This window comes from Rhineura floridana, chromosome 8 (assembly GCF_030035675.1).
Source record: "Rhineura floridana isolate rRhiFlo1 chromosome 8, rRhiFlo1.hap2, whole genome shotgun sequence".
NCBI lineage: Eukaryota > Metazoa > Chordata > Lepidosauria > Squamata > Rhineuridae > Rhineura > Rhineura floridana.
Window position 1 is genome coordinate 119,390,520 of NC_084487.1, and position 19,112 is coordinate 119,409,631.

The 19,112-nt window shown below is 42.1% G+C and overlaps 1 protein-coding gene across 3 annotated transcripts in view; it reads right to left on the reverse strand.

Annotated features, from left to right (window-relative positions):
- FRMD4A (FERM domain containing 4A) overlaps nt 1-19,112 on the reverse strand; it is a 344,320-nt gene that overhangs the window by 112,569 nt on the left and 212,639 nt on the right. For 2 of the 3 annotated variants that reach the window (XM_061582284.1, XM_061582286.1), the window contains exons 7-8: nt 9,581-9,603; nt 1,343-1,426 (exon numbers count right to left, since the gene is read on the reverse strand). In XM_061582284.1, the coding sequence (XP_061438268.1) occupies nt 1,343-1,426; nt 9,581-9,603 (107 nt within the window). Of the gene's footprint in view, nt 1-1,342; nt 1,427-9,580; nt 9,604-11,909; nt 11,973-19,112 lie in introns of those variants that run through there. The other variant, XM_061582283.1, reaches the window with a different exon arrangement.

Below are 19,112 nucleotides of genomic sequence, written 5' to 3' on the forward strand. Positions count from 1 at the left end.
TACCATACTACTAGCAGAAACCAGTAATGATTTGAAACAAATGCTGATGAAAGTTAAAGAGGAAAGCACAAAAGCAGGACTACAGCTGAACGTCAAAAAGACTAAAGTAATGACAACAGAAGATTTATGTAACTTTAAAGTTGACAATGAGGACATTGAACTTGTCAAGGATTATCAATAACTCGGCACAGTCATTAACGTAAATGGAGACAATAGTGAAGAAATCAGAAGAAGGCTAGGACTGGGGAGGACAACTATGAGAGAACTAGAAAAGGTCCTCAAATGCAAAGATGTATCACTGAACACTAAAGTAACGATCATTCAGACCATGGTATTTCCGATCTCTATGTATGGATGTGAAAGTTGGACAGTGAAAAAAGGGGATAAGAGAAAAATCAACTGATTTGAAATGTGGTGCTGGAGGCGAACTTTGCGCATACCATGGACTGTGAAAAAGACAAATAATTGGGTGTTAGAACAAATTAAACCAGAACTATCACTAGAAGCTAAAATGATCAAACGGAGGTTATCATACTTTGGACACCTAATGAGAAGACATTATTCCGTAGAAAAGACAATAATGCTGGGAAAAACAGAAGGGATTAGAAAAAGAGGAAGGCCAAGCAAGAGATGGATTGATTCCATAAAGGAAGCCACAGACCTGAACTTTCAAGATCTGAACATGGTGGTTCATGACAGATGCTACTGGAGGTCACTTACTTATAGGGTCACCATAAGTCATAATCGACTTGAAGGCACATAACAACAACAAGACCATAGTGGGCTCTGACATATAACTTTGCAAATTGTGTGCAAAGTACTTGGTTCAGAGTTGCAAGATTGCAGAGGTAAAAAATAATGGACTAAGTCCCAATTCTTATTGTGATAGTAAACCAATATCTGGATTGTACTATTTCAGCCTGCAGGTAGGTGCTCACATGAATGAATGGTTCTCTTTACCAGCTTTCCTTAACCTGATGTGCTCCAGATATTTTGGACTACAACAACCATCAGCCCTAGCTAACATGCTTGTATTGGCTGGGGATGATGGGAATTGTAGTCCACAAAATATTTGGAGAACATCAGATTGGGGAAAACTGCTCTATACATAAACATTCCCTGGTAAATGTAGTTCTGTAAGAGGTGGGCAGGCTAGGGAATCTCTAACTGAGAAATTTTAATCAGCACTCAAACCAAACAACAGTTCCCAGAATTATTTGGAGGAAGCCACAACAGTAAGTAAATCAATTGCCGTTTATAACATAGATATACCCATAGCAATCTTCCATTTTTCATGAATGAATAAGAGAGGTAAATGCTTCCAAATACATAGTAAAGTTACCAGTAAGCAAGAGATGGGTGCTCCTTAAGTGCTTGCATTGGAAGAGCTGGAAGCTTCTTTAAGTCAGTCCTTACAATTTCACTGCTGAAAAAGAGAATCGAAAAAGGAAAATCAGTCTACAAGAAATTAACCATGAAGCTTGCTATGGCTGGCTGACTGTTCTGACTTGAACATCTGTTCCCCTTTAATGAAATGCTGTGGGGTAGCTTTTCCTTTCTCTTTATTTATTTTGCATCAGGGAGCATAGTAACCTTCCGACTATAGTATCAAAATCAGAGTAAAGCTATCACAGATGTCTAGGCTTCTTTCTTCCTCCATTTCATAACACTAGCTCTGAATGTAACCCTCCTTCCCAACACTGTGTTTTCAGAGAGAGAGAGATCCTGTGGGGAAATCTGCATGATACAGGAAAAAAGGGGGAGGAGACACACACACAAGAAGACCCTTTGATTTAACCGCTTCCAAAGTGGTCAAAAATGCAGCCACTGATTAGAACATCAGCCTGGTGCTCATGTCTTAACAAGCCTCTCTTTCCTTCACCTCCAGGTCTTGCTTGGAGTGTGGGGCAAGGATTATATTCACCACTCTTATGTGAAAACAAGGTGAAATGTGAACCTCAACACTACACATGGAGGAAGGAGGGAAGCAAAGGGGGAGGATTAAACCCTTTCTCCACACACAATGGCCCCAATAAAAAACCCCACCTCTACCCCAATATTTGCACCTGGGGAAAGGGAGAGCTGTCCACTTGGCTACAGAGTGTTAGGAGTCTGGAAGCTGGGGGCTGATGAAGCACCCCATAACACTCACTCAACCGCACTCCCTACAGAACTGAAAAGTGCAGTTGTGGTACTATGGTCACATTCACACTGTACATTTCAAGCACAGGGCTTCCCCCAAAGAACACTAAGAAGTGTAGCTTACCTTTCACAGCCTGAAAATTTGCAGGATTCTTTGGTGGAAGCCATGTGCTTGAAATGAATAGTCTGGAGAATGTGTCCTAAATGGGGGGGGGAGTCTGAATTTCACAGGTATAGAATGTGATGTTCCTATATATTAGTGTATATATGGTAAGTGCTGGTTGTTTAGAGTATACATGGTAAGTAGTGAAAGAGGAGGGGGAGTGAATGGGCAATAGAATGCTTGATGATTGGCTGAATGTTTAAAATGGCTGACAGTATAAATGAAAGGATGACAGGTAAATCTGGGTGAATGTGAGGTGGTGAATTGTGGAATCTGGGGGGAGAAGAGAAAGAGTGGATTGCTTGGTGGGGTTTAGAGAGTTGTTTACCAGGAGGGAGGTGGAGTTCGGATTAGTATTGAGTAAAACCATATGCTTATGTGCCTTAAGAAGAAATCTTGTTAATCTTGTTAGCTTTGTTATCTGTAATAAATACTTAATTTGGTTTACCAAAGGCCTGATCCTTGGCTGGGGTTTCACAGACCAGAAGGGAGGGTAAGGTAATGACCAAGGCTGAAGGGGAACTGTAACAAATGGTGGCAGCGGTGAAGAGAATAACAATACCAGTATTCAGAGTCTCTGGGAATACTAGTATTGGGACATTACTGGTGGTTGCCTAGCAGGGGGATCTGTTGAGATCTGTGCTAGAGCGGGGAGAGAAATCATAAGAGAGAGCGGTCCGGACTGGTGGAGTCCCTGGTGGTGCCTAGAGACAGGCAGTAACCACGAGCAGGTAGGAACCTGACAGGGAGAGCCAGGGAAGGACGCATCACATAGAACACTAACCTTTGAGTGCGGTGAAAATGTATCCCTGCACTGTTTTTAGAAAAGATTTTTGGGCCTTCCACAACAAATGAAGAACAAACGTATATTCATTGTTTTTAAAAGACTAAAACAGCACCTAGTATGAATTACTAATCTAGCCAATCATCTAACCATGATTGCTCTATGGGTAAAATGGATAGTTTAATAAGAGGATATTGCCATTTACATAACATAACTGTGCTTGATTGGACAGGTAAGTCTCCCTTCACCTGTGATCTGTGCCAAATTTTGTGAGTGCTATTGTTCTCCTGAAAAACTGGGAAAGTCAGTGTTTATATTCTAGAAGTCAGCTTAATATTTCTTTGCCTCTCTGATAGAACTGAATCTGCCATCGCCTGTAAAGGATTCCTTGGTAATCTGCCCAAACACAACAGGGGAATGTCTGGAAATCAAGCTGAGGGAGTTTCCACAATGGAAGTTTCAAGCTAAAAGAGACAACTGCCATATATATGACAAATCTCACAGTGACTAATAATGCTCCCTCAAAACTGCCAAAGACTTCCCAGACTCATTAACAGCAGTAAATAATTCTTATCTTTGCTTTGTGCCAAGTCAACTACAGTAAAAGCCTAAGAGGGCAATCTTCACACATCACAAAGCAGACCTTGCGTTGTCTGGTCCAGGGGTTCCTACCTGACTATATTTTAGCCCATGTTGCAATAAGCCTAGCTGGGAAACAGGGTATTCAGAGCTCACAGTTGAGGGCCATTGAAACTGTTCCCCTGAGGGTCAACTAAACGTGATAGGGCAGCCATATGTATTTGTCCACATATCTGCCCCTCTTGGATTTATATATAAAGTGTAGGGTGTGTGTGTATGTGTGTCTATTTTTTACATGACAAGAGCACAGGTGAAGGAAGTGACACCGGTTTCTTTCCATTTTACTTTACTATGTATCACTGCTTCAAGCAATTTCCCTCCTGGCTGAGTGAGTCAGTCTTGGGAACAAATTGCCTACACAACAATTGCAGTGAAGTAAAATGGGGGATGGTTTCACCCCTCTCACCTGCACGCTTCATTTAAACTGTATAGTAAAAAACAGATCCATTCTGCTTGAAATATAATTGGGGCAGACATATGAATGAAATACATGTGTCTATCCTGTCATGTCTCATGTGGTCTTGAATCACTTCAAGTGTTGTTGGAAGTAACACAGCAGCAGGACCAAGGACCCTCCAGTACCTAAGTGTAGTTAGGGTTTGTCAAGGCTGAATGGACCAGCTTTGTTTGGAGGGGGGCACTGCACAGTACCCAGTAGTGTTCTGCTATAATAAGCATTGTGGATTGGGTCTACAGCATCCTTTGAATATATATTTATGTTTCTCTAAACCCATAGCCCTGTACTGTGGTCTGTCAGGTATTTGGCTGTTGTTATATGCCTTCAAGTTGATTACGACTTATGGACCCAGGGATGCCGCAAAACAAGGAGGTTTATCAAGGCCCTGGAGGGTATCCATAGATGGATCACAAGTTGCACAGATCTGCTTTAAAGTTAAATTAAAACAGGAAATGAAGTTGCATCTTCAGAAAAAAATGTTAGCAGAAGTGTAATGTGTATCATCGCTATTGTTGTGGTGCAATAAGCAAGGCTGCAAGCTGGCTCCTGTAATCCATTAACAAGCACTAATTGCTTAACTGCAGGTTCATCACAAGGAATGAAAATTACATACTGTATATTTCCATTATGCAAATACATTGCTTAGTGGGAAATTGCCACTCTGTTTTTCTTCTTATCTGATCATCACCATTTAATACTTCTTTGCTAGATGCTCTTTTCCATCTCCTTCATCACATTCCTTGACTCAAAATGCTAAAGAATGATTGTTAATGGCTGTGCTATTTGATTTTTGACAGTACTTGAGCACTGACACACAGTGGCTTGGTTCACACATAATGGTATGCCAGAGTTAAACAGGAACCAGCAATTGAGCTGGGGCAGGTTGCTCTTATTGCGTCCATCTCTCTCCTTCATTAATTTCACCATGAGGAAACTGTCCTGCCCGTACTCGAAGAACTCAGACATAGCTGTAGTTCTTTCTTTTATTGAAGTAAGAGGACGTTTCAGTTCAGTTTGCTTCATGAATCTACTTACGACTACCTCAGAACTCAACATCCCTCTCTAGCTAACTAGGCATAACTTGGCGGCATCAAGATGTTGACTCAGCAACTAACTCTTCCCCCTCACCCAGCTTAAGTACAGCTGGGTGGGCTCCCTGCTTGCGTGTACTCCGAGTCATGGCTGGAGGTGTACACCTAAGTGCAGACTCCTCCTGACCTGAGTTTGTTGAATCTCCTGCCACATTTGCCTCCTGGACCGGGGCAAAGGTGGGGCCTTCTGTCCCGTCCTCTCCCTCTACGGAGAAAAGAACTGTCTGACAGCAGTGCTGGCATGGGGAGAGGTGCCACGTCAGGTGAAGGAGTGAGCAGCTGGTCAGGTGGTCTCTCCAGGGGGGTGTTTGGGACTGCTGGAGGGGACCCACCATCATCCAGAGTGGGGGCCTGCTTTGACGTCCTTCCCCTCACTGGGTCCTTCCCTGACTGGAATGTCCCAGTCCAAGTCTTCCTCACCCTTGTCCTGCTTGCCGGTCCTCCCCCCCCCAGCATCACTCATGACATCATCCCTTCCTCCATGCTGGGCCCCTCCCCACCTCGTAGGCTTGGGTTTGTCAGGGTATTTGTCATGGATTTTTCTCACCAAGTCCAGCACATGAACATCAGACACCTTCTCCCAGGATAGTTACTCCAATCCAAAACCTTTCCAGTGGATGAAGTACTGTACTTTCCCTCGACGATGGTGGGAGTCAAGGATCTGTTTCACCTCGTATTCCTCCTCGCCATTGATGATGATCAGCTGGGGGGGGGCGTTGAATATCTGGTAGGGGCTTGGAGTTTCCTCTAAGGTTAGCAATAACCGGTGGAACACAGGGTGTATCTTCATGGAAGTGGGCAAGCGGAGTCAGAACGCTACCAGATTGATCTGAGCCTCCACTTCGAAGGGCCCCACCCTCCTAGCTTCCAGTTTATGGCAAGACACCCTCATGGGCAGATAACAAGTCGAGAGCCATACTCTATCCATCACCTATATGTCAGGGCCGGGCTGTGTTGGTTGGCTACTCTCTTGTAAGTGGCCTTAGCTCTTTCCACCTGTTCTTGTAACAACTGATGCATTGCCTGCAACTCTTGGACAAATTCTGTCACTGCTGGTACTGCCAGGAAGGAGGGAGGAGTAGGGAAGGTTCGAGGGTGGTAGCCAAAGTTGGCAAAAAAGGGAGTTTGCTGGGTAGAGGCATGGACTGAGTTATTGTAGGCAAACTCAGCCAGGGGCAATAGAGACACCCAATAATCCTGCTGGTAGTTCACATAGCAATGGAGGTACTGCTCCAGAGTGGCATTCACTTTCTCAGTTTGCCCATCCATCTGAGGGTGGTGTTATGATGACAGTTTTAGTTCACTCTGTAAAAGCTGCCACAAGGCGCACAGAACTGGGCCGTGAACTGGGGGCCCTGGTCTGAGACAAGACTGGTTGGGAGCCCATATAGCTGGAACACATGCTGCATGAACAATTGTGCTGTCTCTTGGGCTGTCGGAACACTGGCACAAGGGATGAAATGGGTCATCTTGCTAAAGGTGTTCACAACCACCAGGATAGTAGCCTTCCCCTGAGAGGGTGGTAAGTCCGTGATGAAGTCCAAGTGACCAGCTACCAAGGACCCTCAGGCTTGGGAAGTGGCTCCAATAACCTGGCCAGGTGCCCCGGGGTGTGCTTAGCTTTCAGGCAAGTACAGCAGGAGTGGACATATTTCTCGATGTCATGTTTCATTCATGGCCACCAGAAGTCACATGCCAAGCTGGGCGAGGGGGAAGGGTTAGTTGCTGAGTCAACAGCTTAATGCTTCCAAGTTATGCCTAGTTAGCTAGAGAGGGATGCTGAGTTCTGAGTAAGTCATAGGTAGATTCATGAAGCGCACTGAACTGAAACTTTCTCTTACTTCAATAAAAGAAAAAACTACAGATGTGTCTGAGTTCTTCAAGTTCTTCGAGTATGGGCAGGACAGTTTGACTCAGCAACTAACCCTTCCCCCTCACCCAGCTTAAGTAGGGCTGGGCAGGTTCCCTGCTTGCGTTTACCCCGAGTCATGGCTGGAGGCGTGTGCATAAGCGCAGACTCCTCCTGAGCTGGGTCTGTTGAATAGCCTGCCGCATGTGCCTCCTGGACTGGGGCGAAGGTGGGGCCTCAGTTCTGTTCTGTCCTCTATCGGGGAAGAGCTGTTTGGCAGCATTGTTGGTGCAGGGAGAGGCACCGCGTCAGGTGAAGGAGTGAGTGGTGGGTCTGGTGGTCTCTCCAGGAGGGTGTCTGGGACTGCTGGAGGGGACCCGCCATTGTCCAGAGCGGGAACTACTTAGACATCCCTCTCCTCACTGGGTCCTTCCCTGACTGGAGCATCCCAGTCCAAGTCTCCCTCGCCCCCCTCCTGCTTGCCGGTCCACCCCCTGCTAGCATGGCTCACGACAGAAACAAATGAGAATGCTGACTTAGTGTTATGTGTGAACCAGCCTTTGTGATTTGCTATTCTCTAAACAAACCACAGGAACAAGGCCCTTTCAAAGGGCTGGTTAATTTCATCTTTAAAATAAAACAAAAAATCAAATCAAAACTGACTTGAGTAACAAGGTCAGTAGTGAGATGATGTAAATTTGTTAGGGGGAAAATACCTTGAAACCTTAAATAAGGAACATTCTTTGTAAATAACTTCTGAGGGAAGTTACACAACAATGCTTTTACTGACTCTGGGGCCTTTAAATAATTATTGTCTGGCTTTTTTCAGAATCAATGGAATTGAAGCAGTCTGTTGATAACAAACTGGGTTTGTTTTGATAGCCTCAGAGAACCATAGGATCAGAATCCCAGTGTTCCTAATCCTATTATGTAAAGACTTACTTTAATGAGCAATCTATATATTTAAGGCCTTCTCTGTTGTACTGTGCCAACTCTGGAATGCAGAGCAAGAGCTACACTCGCCCAGTCTCAGCAGCAAAGGCCCCTTTCAGTGCCAGTGCCCCTCAGCCAGTGCCCAACATGGCTGCCTGCTGGTGCGGGGCCTGCAGGCTTTTATAATCAGAAGATTTATTCCTCAGCAGCGATATATGTATATGGATATCTAAGTAGCATGTGAATTGTGTGAAAGGGGTAATATTAGAAAGTACACAGGTAAAATGTTACACATAAAAACACACATCTGCAAAGTTATATGGTTTTCTACTTGTTCATACATGTTTTGTAAATAATAGATATTGCGGGAGAGCTCCAAATATTGCTGTATTTTTGTTTTAGGAGCTATGCTTTGCTTGCTAGCATTGCACTAAAACTGACACAAGCTGGCAACAATCATTCTGTGGTATTGCTATAGCAAATCAACTTGCATGGTAAAGTATTTAAACACTTAGCATGGTTCTGTAACTGAACTGTAATGATTAAGCTGATTTGAAAAGCTGTGAGTAGGGAAATAAAAACAAGAACAGGCTTGTGTTGTCTTGTCACAAATATGTTGCGATTTCACAAGATGCTTGAGATTCTGAAAGTGATGTGTCAGAGACTCAGCCTTTCCTACTGTCAAGTGGCCTGCACAATGCTGAAATCCTAAAGTTTGCATAATGAGATGTTTAATGATTTTATACTCTTTCTGACTTTTTTTTAAAAAAGAGAATAATTTAATTTTGGGGTTCATTAAAAGTACTAACTTTTAAAATTTGGTTACTATTTTGTAGTAACCAAAATAAGTCTTCTGGACTAGAGAAGGGAACAGGCAAAGACACTCTCTTGGAACATATTGCAAGTTTAACTGGGTTCTCCTCCAAGGCAGCACAATATTATGCTGTGTGCAAGCGCATCTCTTGAGTGGGCCCAATGTTGCTATACAAGATGCAACTGGTTTTAAAGAGCCTAGTAATGAGGCACAGGTTCCTCATTAGTTGGTTGGTCATCAGCTTTTTCAGAGTAGGATGGGCCCAGGGGCTATTCACAGCTGACAACTATGTAATTTTCCCCCATTAACACTCATTCTTCTCCTATTTTTGTAAATGATATTTAAACCAAGAACTACAAGCCTAAGACAGTCACAGGTTGGACCTATGTTTAAAGCAATAGTGCCAGTTAGATGAATGATGGAACACTAGTCTTTCCTTAGAAATTTCTTTCACCTGTATGGGGGAAGACAATATTGTGTTTCCTGAATTCCACAAACCCATTAAGCAATTAAGTACAATGCATAAACAAACACTTGAATTTCCTCTTTGTGGTTATATTTGTGGGATGAAAGGAGAGTGGAAGAAACCATGACTTTAGGGTACAAAAACTGCTAACAGCTATACTACATAATTATATATCTTTTAACTGAATGGAAATCAAATTTCTTTCAAAAGAATTAATTGAAGAATATTAATGCAAAGCTCACCTTGAAAAATCTCCTTTTGCTTCCTGTAAAATTGCAAAGAGAGGGCAAAGGGAAAGATATCAATTAACTTTCATATAAATATGAAGAAATGTACATTTCTAGGTATGTCAAATAAAAGCATTACAAAGCATTTTTTCTATGTTCCCATCTTCAAATTTAAATATCATCATACAGTTAACATCTGTCAAATTTAAAGAGTATGATCATGTGTCATGTGTAGGTGTATCCTAGTGATTTTACATACCACTAAAGCAACAGTGAGGCATACTTTAGTCTTTCTCAGTCAGAATCCCCATGGACCACCAGCATGATTCATATTTATAGAGTTAAATCTTCATACTCAGAATCTCAGAAAGGTTAAAGACATAACTAGTTTTGATAAGTAATTCTGAGTGTGCACTCTTGTTTAATAACATAAGACATGCCTTGTAGCATTAGACCAATATCTATCCAGTCCAGCACTCTTTACAATAGGGATAGAGAAACTGTGGCCCTCCAAATGTTGGACTCCAACTCCCAGAGCACTGACCTTGCTGGCTTGGGCCGATGGGAGTTGGAGTCCAACAACAACATCATCATTTTAATTTATTATCTGCCCCTCACCTTGAGGTCCCAAGGTGGATTATAACATTTTAAAATATATCCTTAAAACAATTTAAGACAATCACAAACATCACAAAAATAGAATGGGTCCTAAAAATAAACATCACATGTGTCAAAGAACTGTGCCTTCAGTATTCACTGAAAGCTGTATAATGAAGTGGCTCTGTGGGGAAGGAGTTCCACAACTTAGGAGCTGCCGCCAGCTCCCCAGGCTTCTGAGAGCAGCAGAACAACCAAAACGGCCCATTCTGCTGATCTTAACACCCAAGAGGGTCTGTAGGGAAGGAGGCAGTCTTTCAGATATTTGAGACCTAGGTCATTTAGGGCTTAAAACATCTGGAGAGCCACACATTCCTCATTCTTGCTTTATAAGAATCCTAGCACTAGGTGGTAGTCTGCCCATGGAAAACTGGATAGTGGTCCACTGGTAGACCATAGTCTGTCTTCTGCCCATTCTGAGCTAAGACACAGTTCTCCAAAAGCAACACTACAGCAAAGCACTGCATCAGTGCTTTTTTCTTATTAGCCAAGGGACCTTAACGAACTATAATTCTATGAAGGATTATACCCATTTTTCTGTGTCCTCAATCATCCCAGAGTGCAGGACATGGAATAATGGGCTCAAGTTACAGGAGGCCAGATTTCGGCTGAACATCAGGAAAAACTTCCTAACTGTTAGAGCAGTGGTTCTCAAACTTTTTTGGTTCATGGCGCACTGTAAAACATATAAAAAATTTCTGGCATACTTCGTGTACAAAATTAAAAACATAATGTATTTTAAACTATGAATAAAAATAACTTAAACTATAGAAAACTATTATACAAATGGGTTTCTTCTCATTTTTAAAATATACTTTCATAATATTTGAGGCACACCTAGCCACCTCTTAGGGTGCACCAGTGTGCCTGGGCGCACCGTTTGAGAATCACTGTGTTGGAGCAATACAACAATGGAACTAATTACCTAGCGAGGTGGTGGGCTCTCCAAAACTGAGGCATTCAAGAGGCAGCTGGACAGGAACCTGTCGGGTATACTTTAATTTGGATTCCTGCACTGGAGCAGGGGGTTGGCCTCGATGGCCTTGTAGGCCCCTTCCACCTCTATTATTCCATAATTCTATGAAGAACATGAGGATCTCTAACATACAGTTCTTACCAATCACACAGAATCTCCAGTGTTATTTGGAGGAAACTATAATAATTAAACATCAGGCTTGTAAATATCTACAACTGAGAATTGACTCCAGGTGACAAGACAGGGAAGATCTGGTTTATAAAAAGAGATCCTGGCAGGATTTTTCTGTAGTCTGTTGATGTGTCAACATGAGCACGTGAGGCAACCAGGCTTGTAAAGGGTTTGTGGACTAATAACTTTTGTGAACTTATTTGCAAGGTTGAATTAAAAGTTTTACATTTGTAGCACAGATGTGCACTGATATTCTGGTTTAATCATGACATGAAATGAATGTCCGATGGTTTGTTTATCTTCTAAAGATTGGCCTCATCACAACTCTGTGCAAGCAGAGATGTGGTTTTAATGGGATGAGATTCCTTTAGTAGGTTAGGTACATTTGGGAAAGTTCCATTTCTTATTCTATTTTCCTTTGGACACAATAACTTTGTGCAACATTTGCACTTCTGAAGCAACCACTCAAGGGAGCACAAAATGTTTGTTTTAGACGTTTCATATCTGAGAACACTGTGACTTAACTCTATCAATCCTTACCATCATAACGAAGTCATGCACTTTTGCTGCTCTGTTCCAGTGGATTGAAGGTGTAGCTCTGAATTTTAAAGTGCCTGGGATCCAGTCTAGAGAGGAGAAGGTCTGAATAACAGACACCTTCCATTAAAACTAAGGCTGTAGCTGTAGCAGGGCAGTAGGAGAATGATAGAAGTCACAAGTAGGGACCTGGCCTCCTTAGGGATATCCCAGGCCTCTTTCCTGAAATTTGATTCAGTTTTTTAAAAAGAAGCTGCAGGTAGCAATACTCACCATGTCTACTCATAAGTAAGTCCCACTAAATTCAATACAGGGGCTAGGATTGCAGCCTTAGTCATTTTACATAGAGAAATTATACAGCCATGAGAGTGGCTGTATACTATAGTCAGCGGGGATTTTTCACATTCCTCAATGTTAAATTGAAAATACCCCCGCATGACATTCTGATGCTTCCCATAAGCTCATTTCAAAACAAAACCTTACATAACTTATATAGTCCTGAACTCAGAAATGCTTGCTTAACAACCCTGTCAATTTTCATGGCGATACACAAAACAGTCAGAGAGAAGCAAGAGTTCAAAGTCTAAAAAAAGATAAAAAAAACCTCAGAGCCCTTTTGGACTTTTTTCTGCCAGATTTCTCATAATCTGTTGAAATTCATTAAAAATCAGCCATGTTCACAGAGTACCTGTAATCCTAATACTGACCTTGCCCCATACTCTGACCTTCATCTACTGCAGTTTAAAAGTTAAAAAAATGTCTGGTTGATTTTTAATTAATTTAAGAAATTTTGGCTGGAACCCTATGATAACGCGGGGCATGCTCAGTAAGAACCAACTGTCAGTGTTCTAAAAGCCTCACAGCTGCTGGGCTTGGCTAATCACAGGGCCACACCCACACCAGACTTGATTTCACTTGAGACAGTCATGGCTTCCCTCAAAGAATCCTGGGAAGTGTAGTCTGTGAAGGGTGCTGAGAGGAGACTCCTATTCCCCTGAGAGAATGTTTAACAGTCAGCCACTCTGATTTAAGGTCTGTGAGAGAAACAGGGCATCTCCTAGCAACTCTCAGCACCCTTCACTAACTACACTTCCCAGGATTCCTTGAGAGAAGCCATGATTGACTTTGAGCCATGGCTTTGAGAGAAGCCATGATAAATTCTTTTAAATTGTTTTTAAAAGATGTGTTTTTAAATTTGTATATTTGTTATTAATGTTTTTAGTTATTGTAAACCGCCCAGAGAGCTTCGGCTATGGGGCGGTACATAAATACACTAAATAAATAGATAAATAAATAATGATTGTCCAAAGTGTAATAGAGGCCTGGTGTGGATGTGGCCAGGGACAGCTTTGTTTTAAATTTGGGTAGGAGGTAGGGTTGCCAGGTTCAGGGCCTGAGACTGATCCTGTATCTTTAGGAGAAGAGATAGTCAGCCAAGTGCGGGTGTTCTTGCAACATTGTAATGGGAAAAACCACAAGGTAGAATTGTCCCTTCCCCCTGCCCATCTGTGAAAGATACAGAAGACGTCTTGGTTGGCAGGCCCAGCCTGGTCAGTTTTACCTATCCTAATCATGATTGCATAGGAGTATATCCGATTCAACTCAATAATCATACAAATGATCAGACCTGCCTTTTCCCTCCTTTCCCTTTCCTCTCCCTTTCTCCTCCCCTCTTCCTTCTTCCGCCTTCCCTGCCCACTCCATCCCTCCATCCCTACCCCCCAGTCAGTTTTACCTAACCTAAGCATGATTGCACGGGAGTAAATCCCACTGAACTCAATAAACATGCAAACGACCACAACTGTCCTTCTTCTCCCCTCCCCCTCCTGCCTGCGCCCATCCCAGTCCTCCCCTCTGCCTTTCCACCCCTCCCTCCTCCCCCTCCTCCCTTCCCCATCCCCTGTGGTCAGTTTCACCTATCCTAAGCATGATTGCCTGGTGTGTGTGTGTGTAAATCCCACTTAACTCTATAAGCATGCAAATGATCAATCCATTCTCAGCAAACTTGCACAAGATCCCATTTCTTACCTCCCGGATTAAAAAGCAGGGAAATTCACTAATAGGCAAAAAACCTTGCAGTTTAAGAATGTACCTATAGCCCACAGATATTTCTACCAAACTCTAAAAAGCAGGGAAATTGGGCAGCTATAGTGAATGCACCAGGGGACCAGGAGACCTGAACTCCTCTCTGAGATATTGCACTGCCCTACAAACTTGTCAAAATGCAAACACAATTTGGGTTGGTCTTTCACAGTCCAATCCACTTGCTGTGTAGCTTGGAAGAATTTGGTAACGTGCCTCTGAGCATATGGTGAGTGGTGGCAACACCTGTAATCAGCCCAAATAGAAAGAAGATATGTCCTGTGCTGATCTTGTTTTAGCCAGGAGGAAGCAACATTATTAAGACAGTTGATATAGTTCAGATGGTCACTTTAAATATGTCTGATTTACTTTGCAATTTTAGTGAAGTTTTCTATAGGAAATCATTTTCTTTTGCTTTTGTTTCTATGAATATGAGAAGTACAGCAACACTCTGCAAAATTTATACTAAAAAAACTCCAAACATAATTGTGGAATAATGGCACTGACTTCTGCAAAATAGTCTCCAGTGGACCTCAGAAGTGTCTCAATTTGCACAAGATAAAACAGTGGGAGGTGAAATATATTCTAGCAAAATTCTAGGTGTGCTCTATGTTTTTAATTGATCGTGAACACCTTGCCTTAAATAAAGTGGTTTAAACAGCAGGCTGAAAACATGCATCCTCTTTTTTCCAACAACTAGAGTCATTGTTAAAGTAGCAGCATATTGTAATCAGTCTGATTTTACATTAAACTGCAGTTTCGGGTCCAACTGTTAATGCACCCAAAATAGAAATAGACCATAACCTCCAGTTTGAAACAAAAAAGGCTATCTTCACCATCATATGACATTGACCAATAAAAAGGCGTTGAAATTAATAAAAATAAATTTGACACAGATCTCTAGGATGAATAATGAGGAAAATAAAATTTTCTAGTTTAGATTCTCTGTAGAAACATTAGTAACACAGGAAAGAAGCAAAGTAAGAAGAACACCAACAAACATACAAAAATATAATTCTCCATCTTTGGAGATGCCAGGTGTTGCCACCACTCACCATATGCTCAGAGGCACATGTTACCAAATTCTTTCAAGTTACACAGCAAGTGGATTGGACTGTGAAAGACCAACCCAAATTGTGTTTGCATTTTGACAAGTTTGTAGGGCAGTCCAATATCTCAGAGAGGAGTTCAGGTCTCCTGCTCCCCTCGTGCATTCACTATAGCTGCCCAATTTCCCTGCTTTTAAGAGTTTGGTAGAAATATCTGTGGGCTACAGGTACATTCTTAAACCGCAAGGTTTTTTGCCTATTAGTGATATGTACAAATTATGTTCAAAATGTTTGGGCAACATAATTACTAACCAATTGCTCTGTAACTAGTTAACCAGAGGGTATGTGGACAGTGGAATGGTTGTCAAACACTTGATAAACATTTTGTATTCAATATTAGACTTTTTAACACTGACTTTTGTTATCTCCCCCTGCCCCAAAACACTGTGAGGCCTCCTCCAATCCCAAATGTACAGGCCTGACTAAAACCCCAGATGTTTCATTTTTCAACTCCAGTCATATTACACTCCTGACGTAGGAACCTATGATCTGGTGTGTCTTGGATTTTTATATTCCACAGTTCACTACTGGAGAATTCTATAAATTGCATATTCCCATACCCCAATATAATACCTTGGTCTCCATTTAATAACTAGCTAAAGTTTATCAAAGGGACTGTGCAGCAAACCTCCCCTCATTTAACTGAATGATTTGCAGAAGTAAATATCTGAGATCAGGTGTTGCAGAGGTTTCTTTTTCCATCCTTGATTTGAATATGTTTGGTAATTGCCCAAGTTATTGTGCAGGATATTCTTTCCAAAACACTAACTACACCTTATTATCCTTGTTAATTGTCACACCAAGACTGCTGTCTGAGATGGATATTCATTTACATCTGCAGCAGCAGACCAACATGTCATTTCTATGCTGCTCTTTGGCCAGTAACCTTCACTTTCCCTCAAGCTTTTCAAAATTATATTATGTTGGATGTGCCACTAAGATTCCAGTGCAAACAGAAAGGATCCCAAACCACAGAAAGTCATTCATTCTTAAATGCTATTGAAACCAAATGGAATGGAACAAATTGGCTGTGATGAGTCAATATGATTTAAGCTTGACTTTCTCTGGATTGGGGCCTTAATCTGCCATGAAGAGGAAACACTGGAGTTCAGTTCAGGCACAAAAGAGAAGCTCCTAGGCTGCCACACAAGGTTTTTCTCTGCACCAAGAAAGTGAGATGGGAACCCTATGTCAGCTCTAAGAACATAAGAACATAACAAGAGCCTGCTGGATCAGGCCAGTGGCCCATCTAGTCCAGCATCCTGTTCTCACAGTGGCCAACCAGGTATCAACTACACTGCGTCAGCAGTGCCAGTGGGGGCTGGAATTCCTGGGTGGTTGGCAGGGAAGCAAAGTCCTTAGCCGGCAGTCTGGCCATAAATCTGCCAGGTCTAGGAGAAGGGGAGCTGATAAGGGCCAGGCTTGTCCGAAGCATACTTGCTGAGTCAGGAGTCCAGAAGCGAGGTCAGTAGAGGTCCGGGATCAAGTGCCAAGGGGTCAGTCCAAAAGAGGTTGCAAGGAAACTAGGAACACACAAGCCACGCCTGACGTTGCAGTCAGCAACAAGCTGCAGCCAAGGTGTGCCTTATAAAGAGCAGGATGGACAGCAGGTGTGAGTCCTCAGCGTTTGGGCCTGAAGGAGACAGGCCTGCCTCTCTTCTGCCTGACCTTCTGCTGTCGACGTTCTGCAGGTGAGGGGGGAGTATCCTGTTCACTGTCTGTGTCTGGCTGCAGGGACTCTGCTGTCCCTGGGGTGCTCTGCAGCTGAGGGGGAGAAGGAGCTGGCTTCTCAGGAGGCTCCTCCATGTCTCCTTCTGAGTCTGCTGCTCCTGGGTCTGCTGCTGTTACTCCCGAGTCGTCCTCATCTGAGGAGTCCTCTGATGGGGCCATGACAACCTACCAGACACCTACAGCTGTACCCTTAGAGCCATCGGAATAGTTCTGAACTCCTAATGCCTGTTAGTAAGCATCCAAGAGGTGTAGCAAGTAGGGGTGGAAAGATCTGTCAATTTTGGTTCTCTTCGTTTCTCATTTTTCTAACCTTAAATTAGGTTCTCCACATTCCCACAGCAATTTGCAATTTTTTTTAAAAAAAGTCCTCATGAAAATTCTTTAGCATTTTTGTGTGAATTTCTCCTAATTGACATTTTTGTAAGCAATTTTGACTAGTGTACACATTTTGCAAATGATTTATCCTAATATAATGCACTCTGTATGTTATTTTCATCAATACATTCATTTTGTACACACTTTCCCCTAATATATGCTTTTTTGTAAACATTGCTTGGTTGGAGAGGTGCATTGCAAAGTTTGGACAAGTGTGAATTTCAAGGGATTGCCGGCTGTGTTTTAGTTCTCATATTGCTTTGGAAAGTTGACATTTGATAAATTCAGCTTTAAATGCAAACTGAATTGAATTTCTCCCCCGTCCCTAGTAGCAAGGGATCTTTACCTTGTTTAATCTTACATGGGTTGAGTACTTCACTCTTCACCTCTTTTCCTCATTTTACAGGATGCAGCTATTGTAGGAGACATGATCAGGAGACTGCTGATATATGTAACAGTGCAGATAGTAAGTTTCCTTATGATTTAAGAATTGCCATTAGTGGTAAAGTAGGGAATTCCTATCTTTTATACTGGACTTGGATGGAAGATTTATATATCCACAGTCAGTTGCTATTAATTACCACCCCAATTCCACTGTTGAGAGGGCAGCCTTCCCAGCTGTCAGTTGCCATCAGTTGCCAATACTACGTTCTATGGGTTTTTTTGCGTGCTCTAGCAAAATTGAGCATGCCTACTTAGGTTTTAAGAAGGGAACCTTCACACAATGCTTTTCTATCACCTGTGGCTATATGAGAAAGGAGAATGTGGCCTCCATAACAACCATCTGCAAGGCTTTAAGAATGCCTACCTTCCACTTTGAAAACAGTAATATTAGAGTATTCACACTAGGCCTGTACAACTTTTGACTGACCAAGCTAAATGCAGGCAAGCAGATATGTATGGTCACCCACCAAGGACTCAGTAAACTTGCTGGTTTTGCTGTTTGCCAGGAACTCATAAAACAGGGGGATAAGAGTTGTCAAGCACCTGGATGGACACAAATCAAGGGTTGCTTCAGTCAGGTGGGTCTCCAGTTGTGCAGGCCTATTTTATACAATAAAATATCATTTATGCCATTTAATTGTGGGGATCTGAACTCAGCCATACAATCTCCATGCTGAATTATACGCCTGTTTTTAAATTTCTTGATTACTGACAATGCCCTGCTTACCAAACCTGTCTGTACCTCCTGATCATTTCCTGCTCAGGAAAGAAAGGCAAACCTCGGTAGGCATGATTGCATAAACATAGTATAACCACTATGCAGAGTTATACTATGGTTCTGCCAGACTTAACTACTCCTGGTGTAATTCAAATTAATTGATTGCTAAGGCTCCAAGGAAATGTTTGTGGATGTCTAGAGCAGAATTTACAATTGTGTTTGTTAATTCCAGTTAATTGGCAATCAATTAACTGGGACTACAGTGGAAGGAAAAATAGCTACTTTATAGTACCCCTGGGGCTGGCAATCTCTGTTCCTGCTAATTATATCATGGGGCTAGCTCCCAGCTTGGTATAACAAAATACAGTCTATGAAAGCCAATGGAACTGCATTAAGATCTCATTGGTCTTGATTTTATAATGAAGTTCTTAACAAGCACTGAAGGCCAGTTTTTTTTTTAAAAAAAACCCCTCATCTGGTTACTTTTATTATTGTTGTTGTTATTGTTGTTGTTGTTGTTATTATTATTTCTATCTTTTCTCCCAAAGAAGCCTAGGCAAAAACAATACAAAAATGTGACAAATATGTGAAAGGCTGTATAAAATGCTAGCAAATTCTGAATTGGTAATAATCTCTACCAAGCTTAAGCAAGCAGGGTTGACTAAATGGGAGCACAATTAGTACTATCTGAGATACATCTGTTGACAATCCACTAACATTCTTTGCAAAAAAGAAACCTCAAGTTCT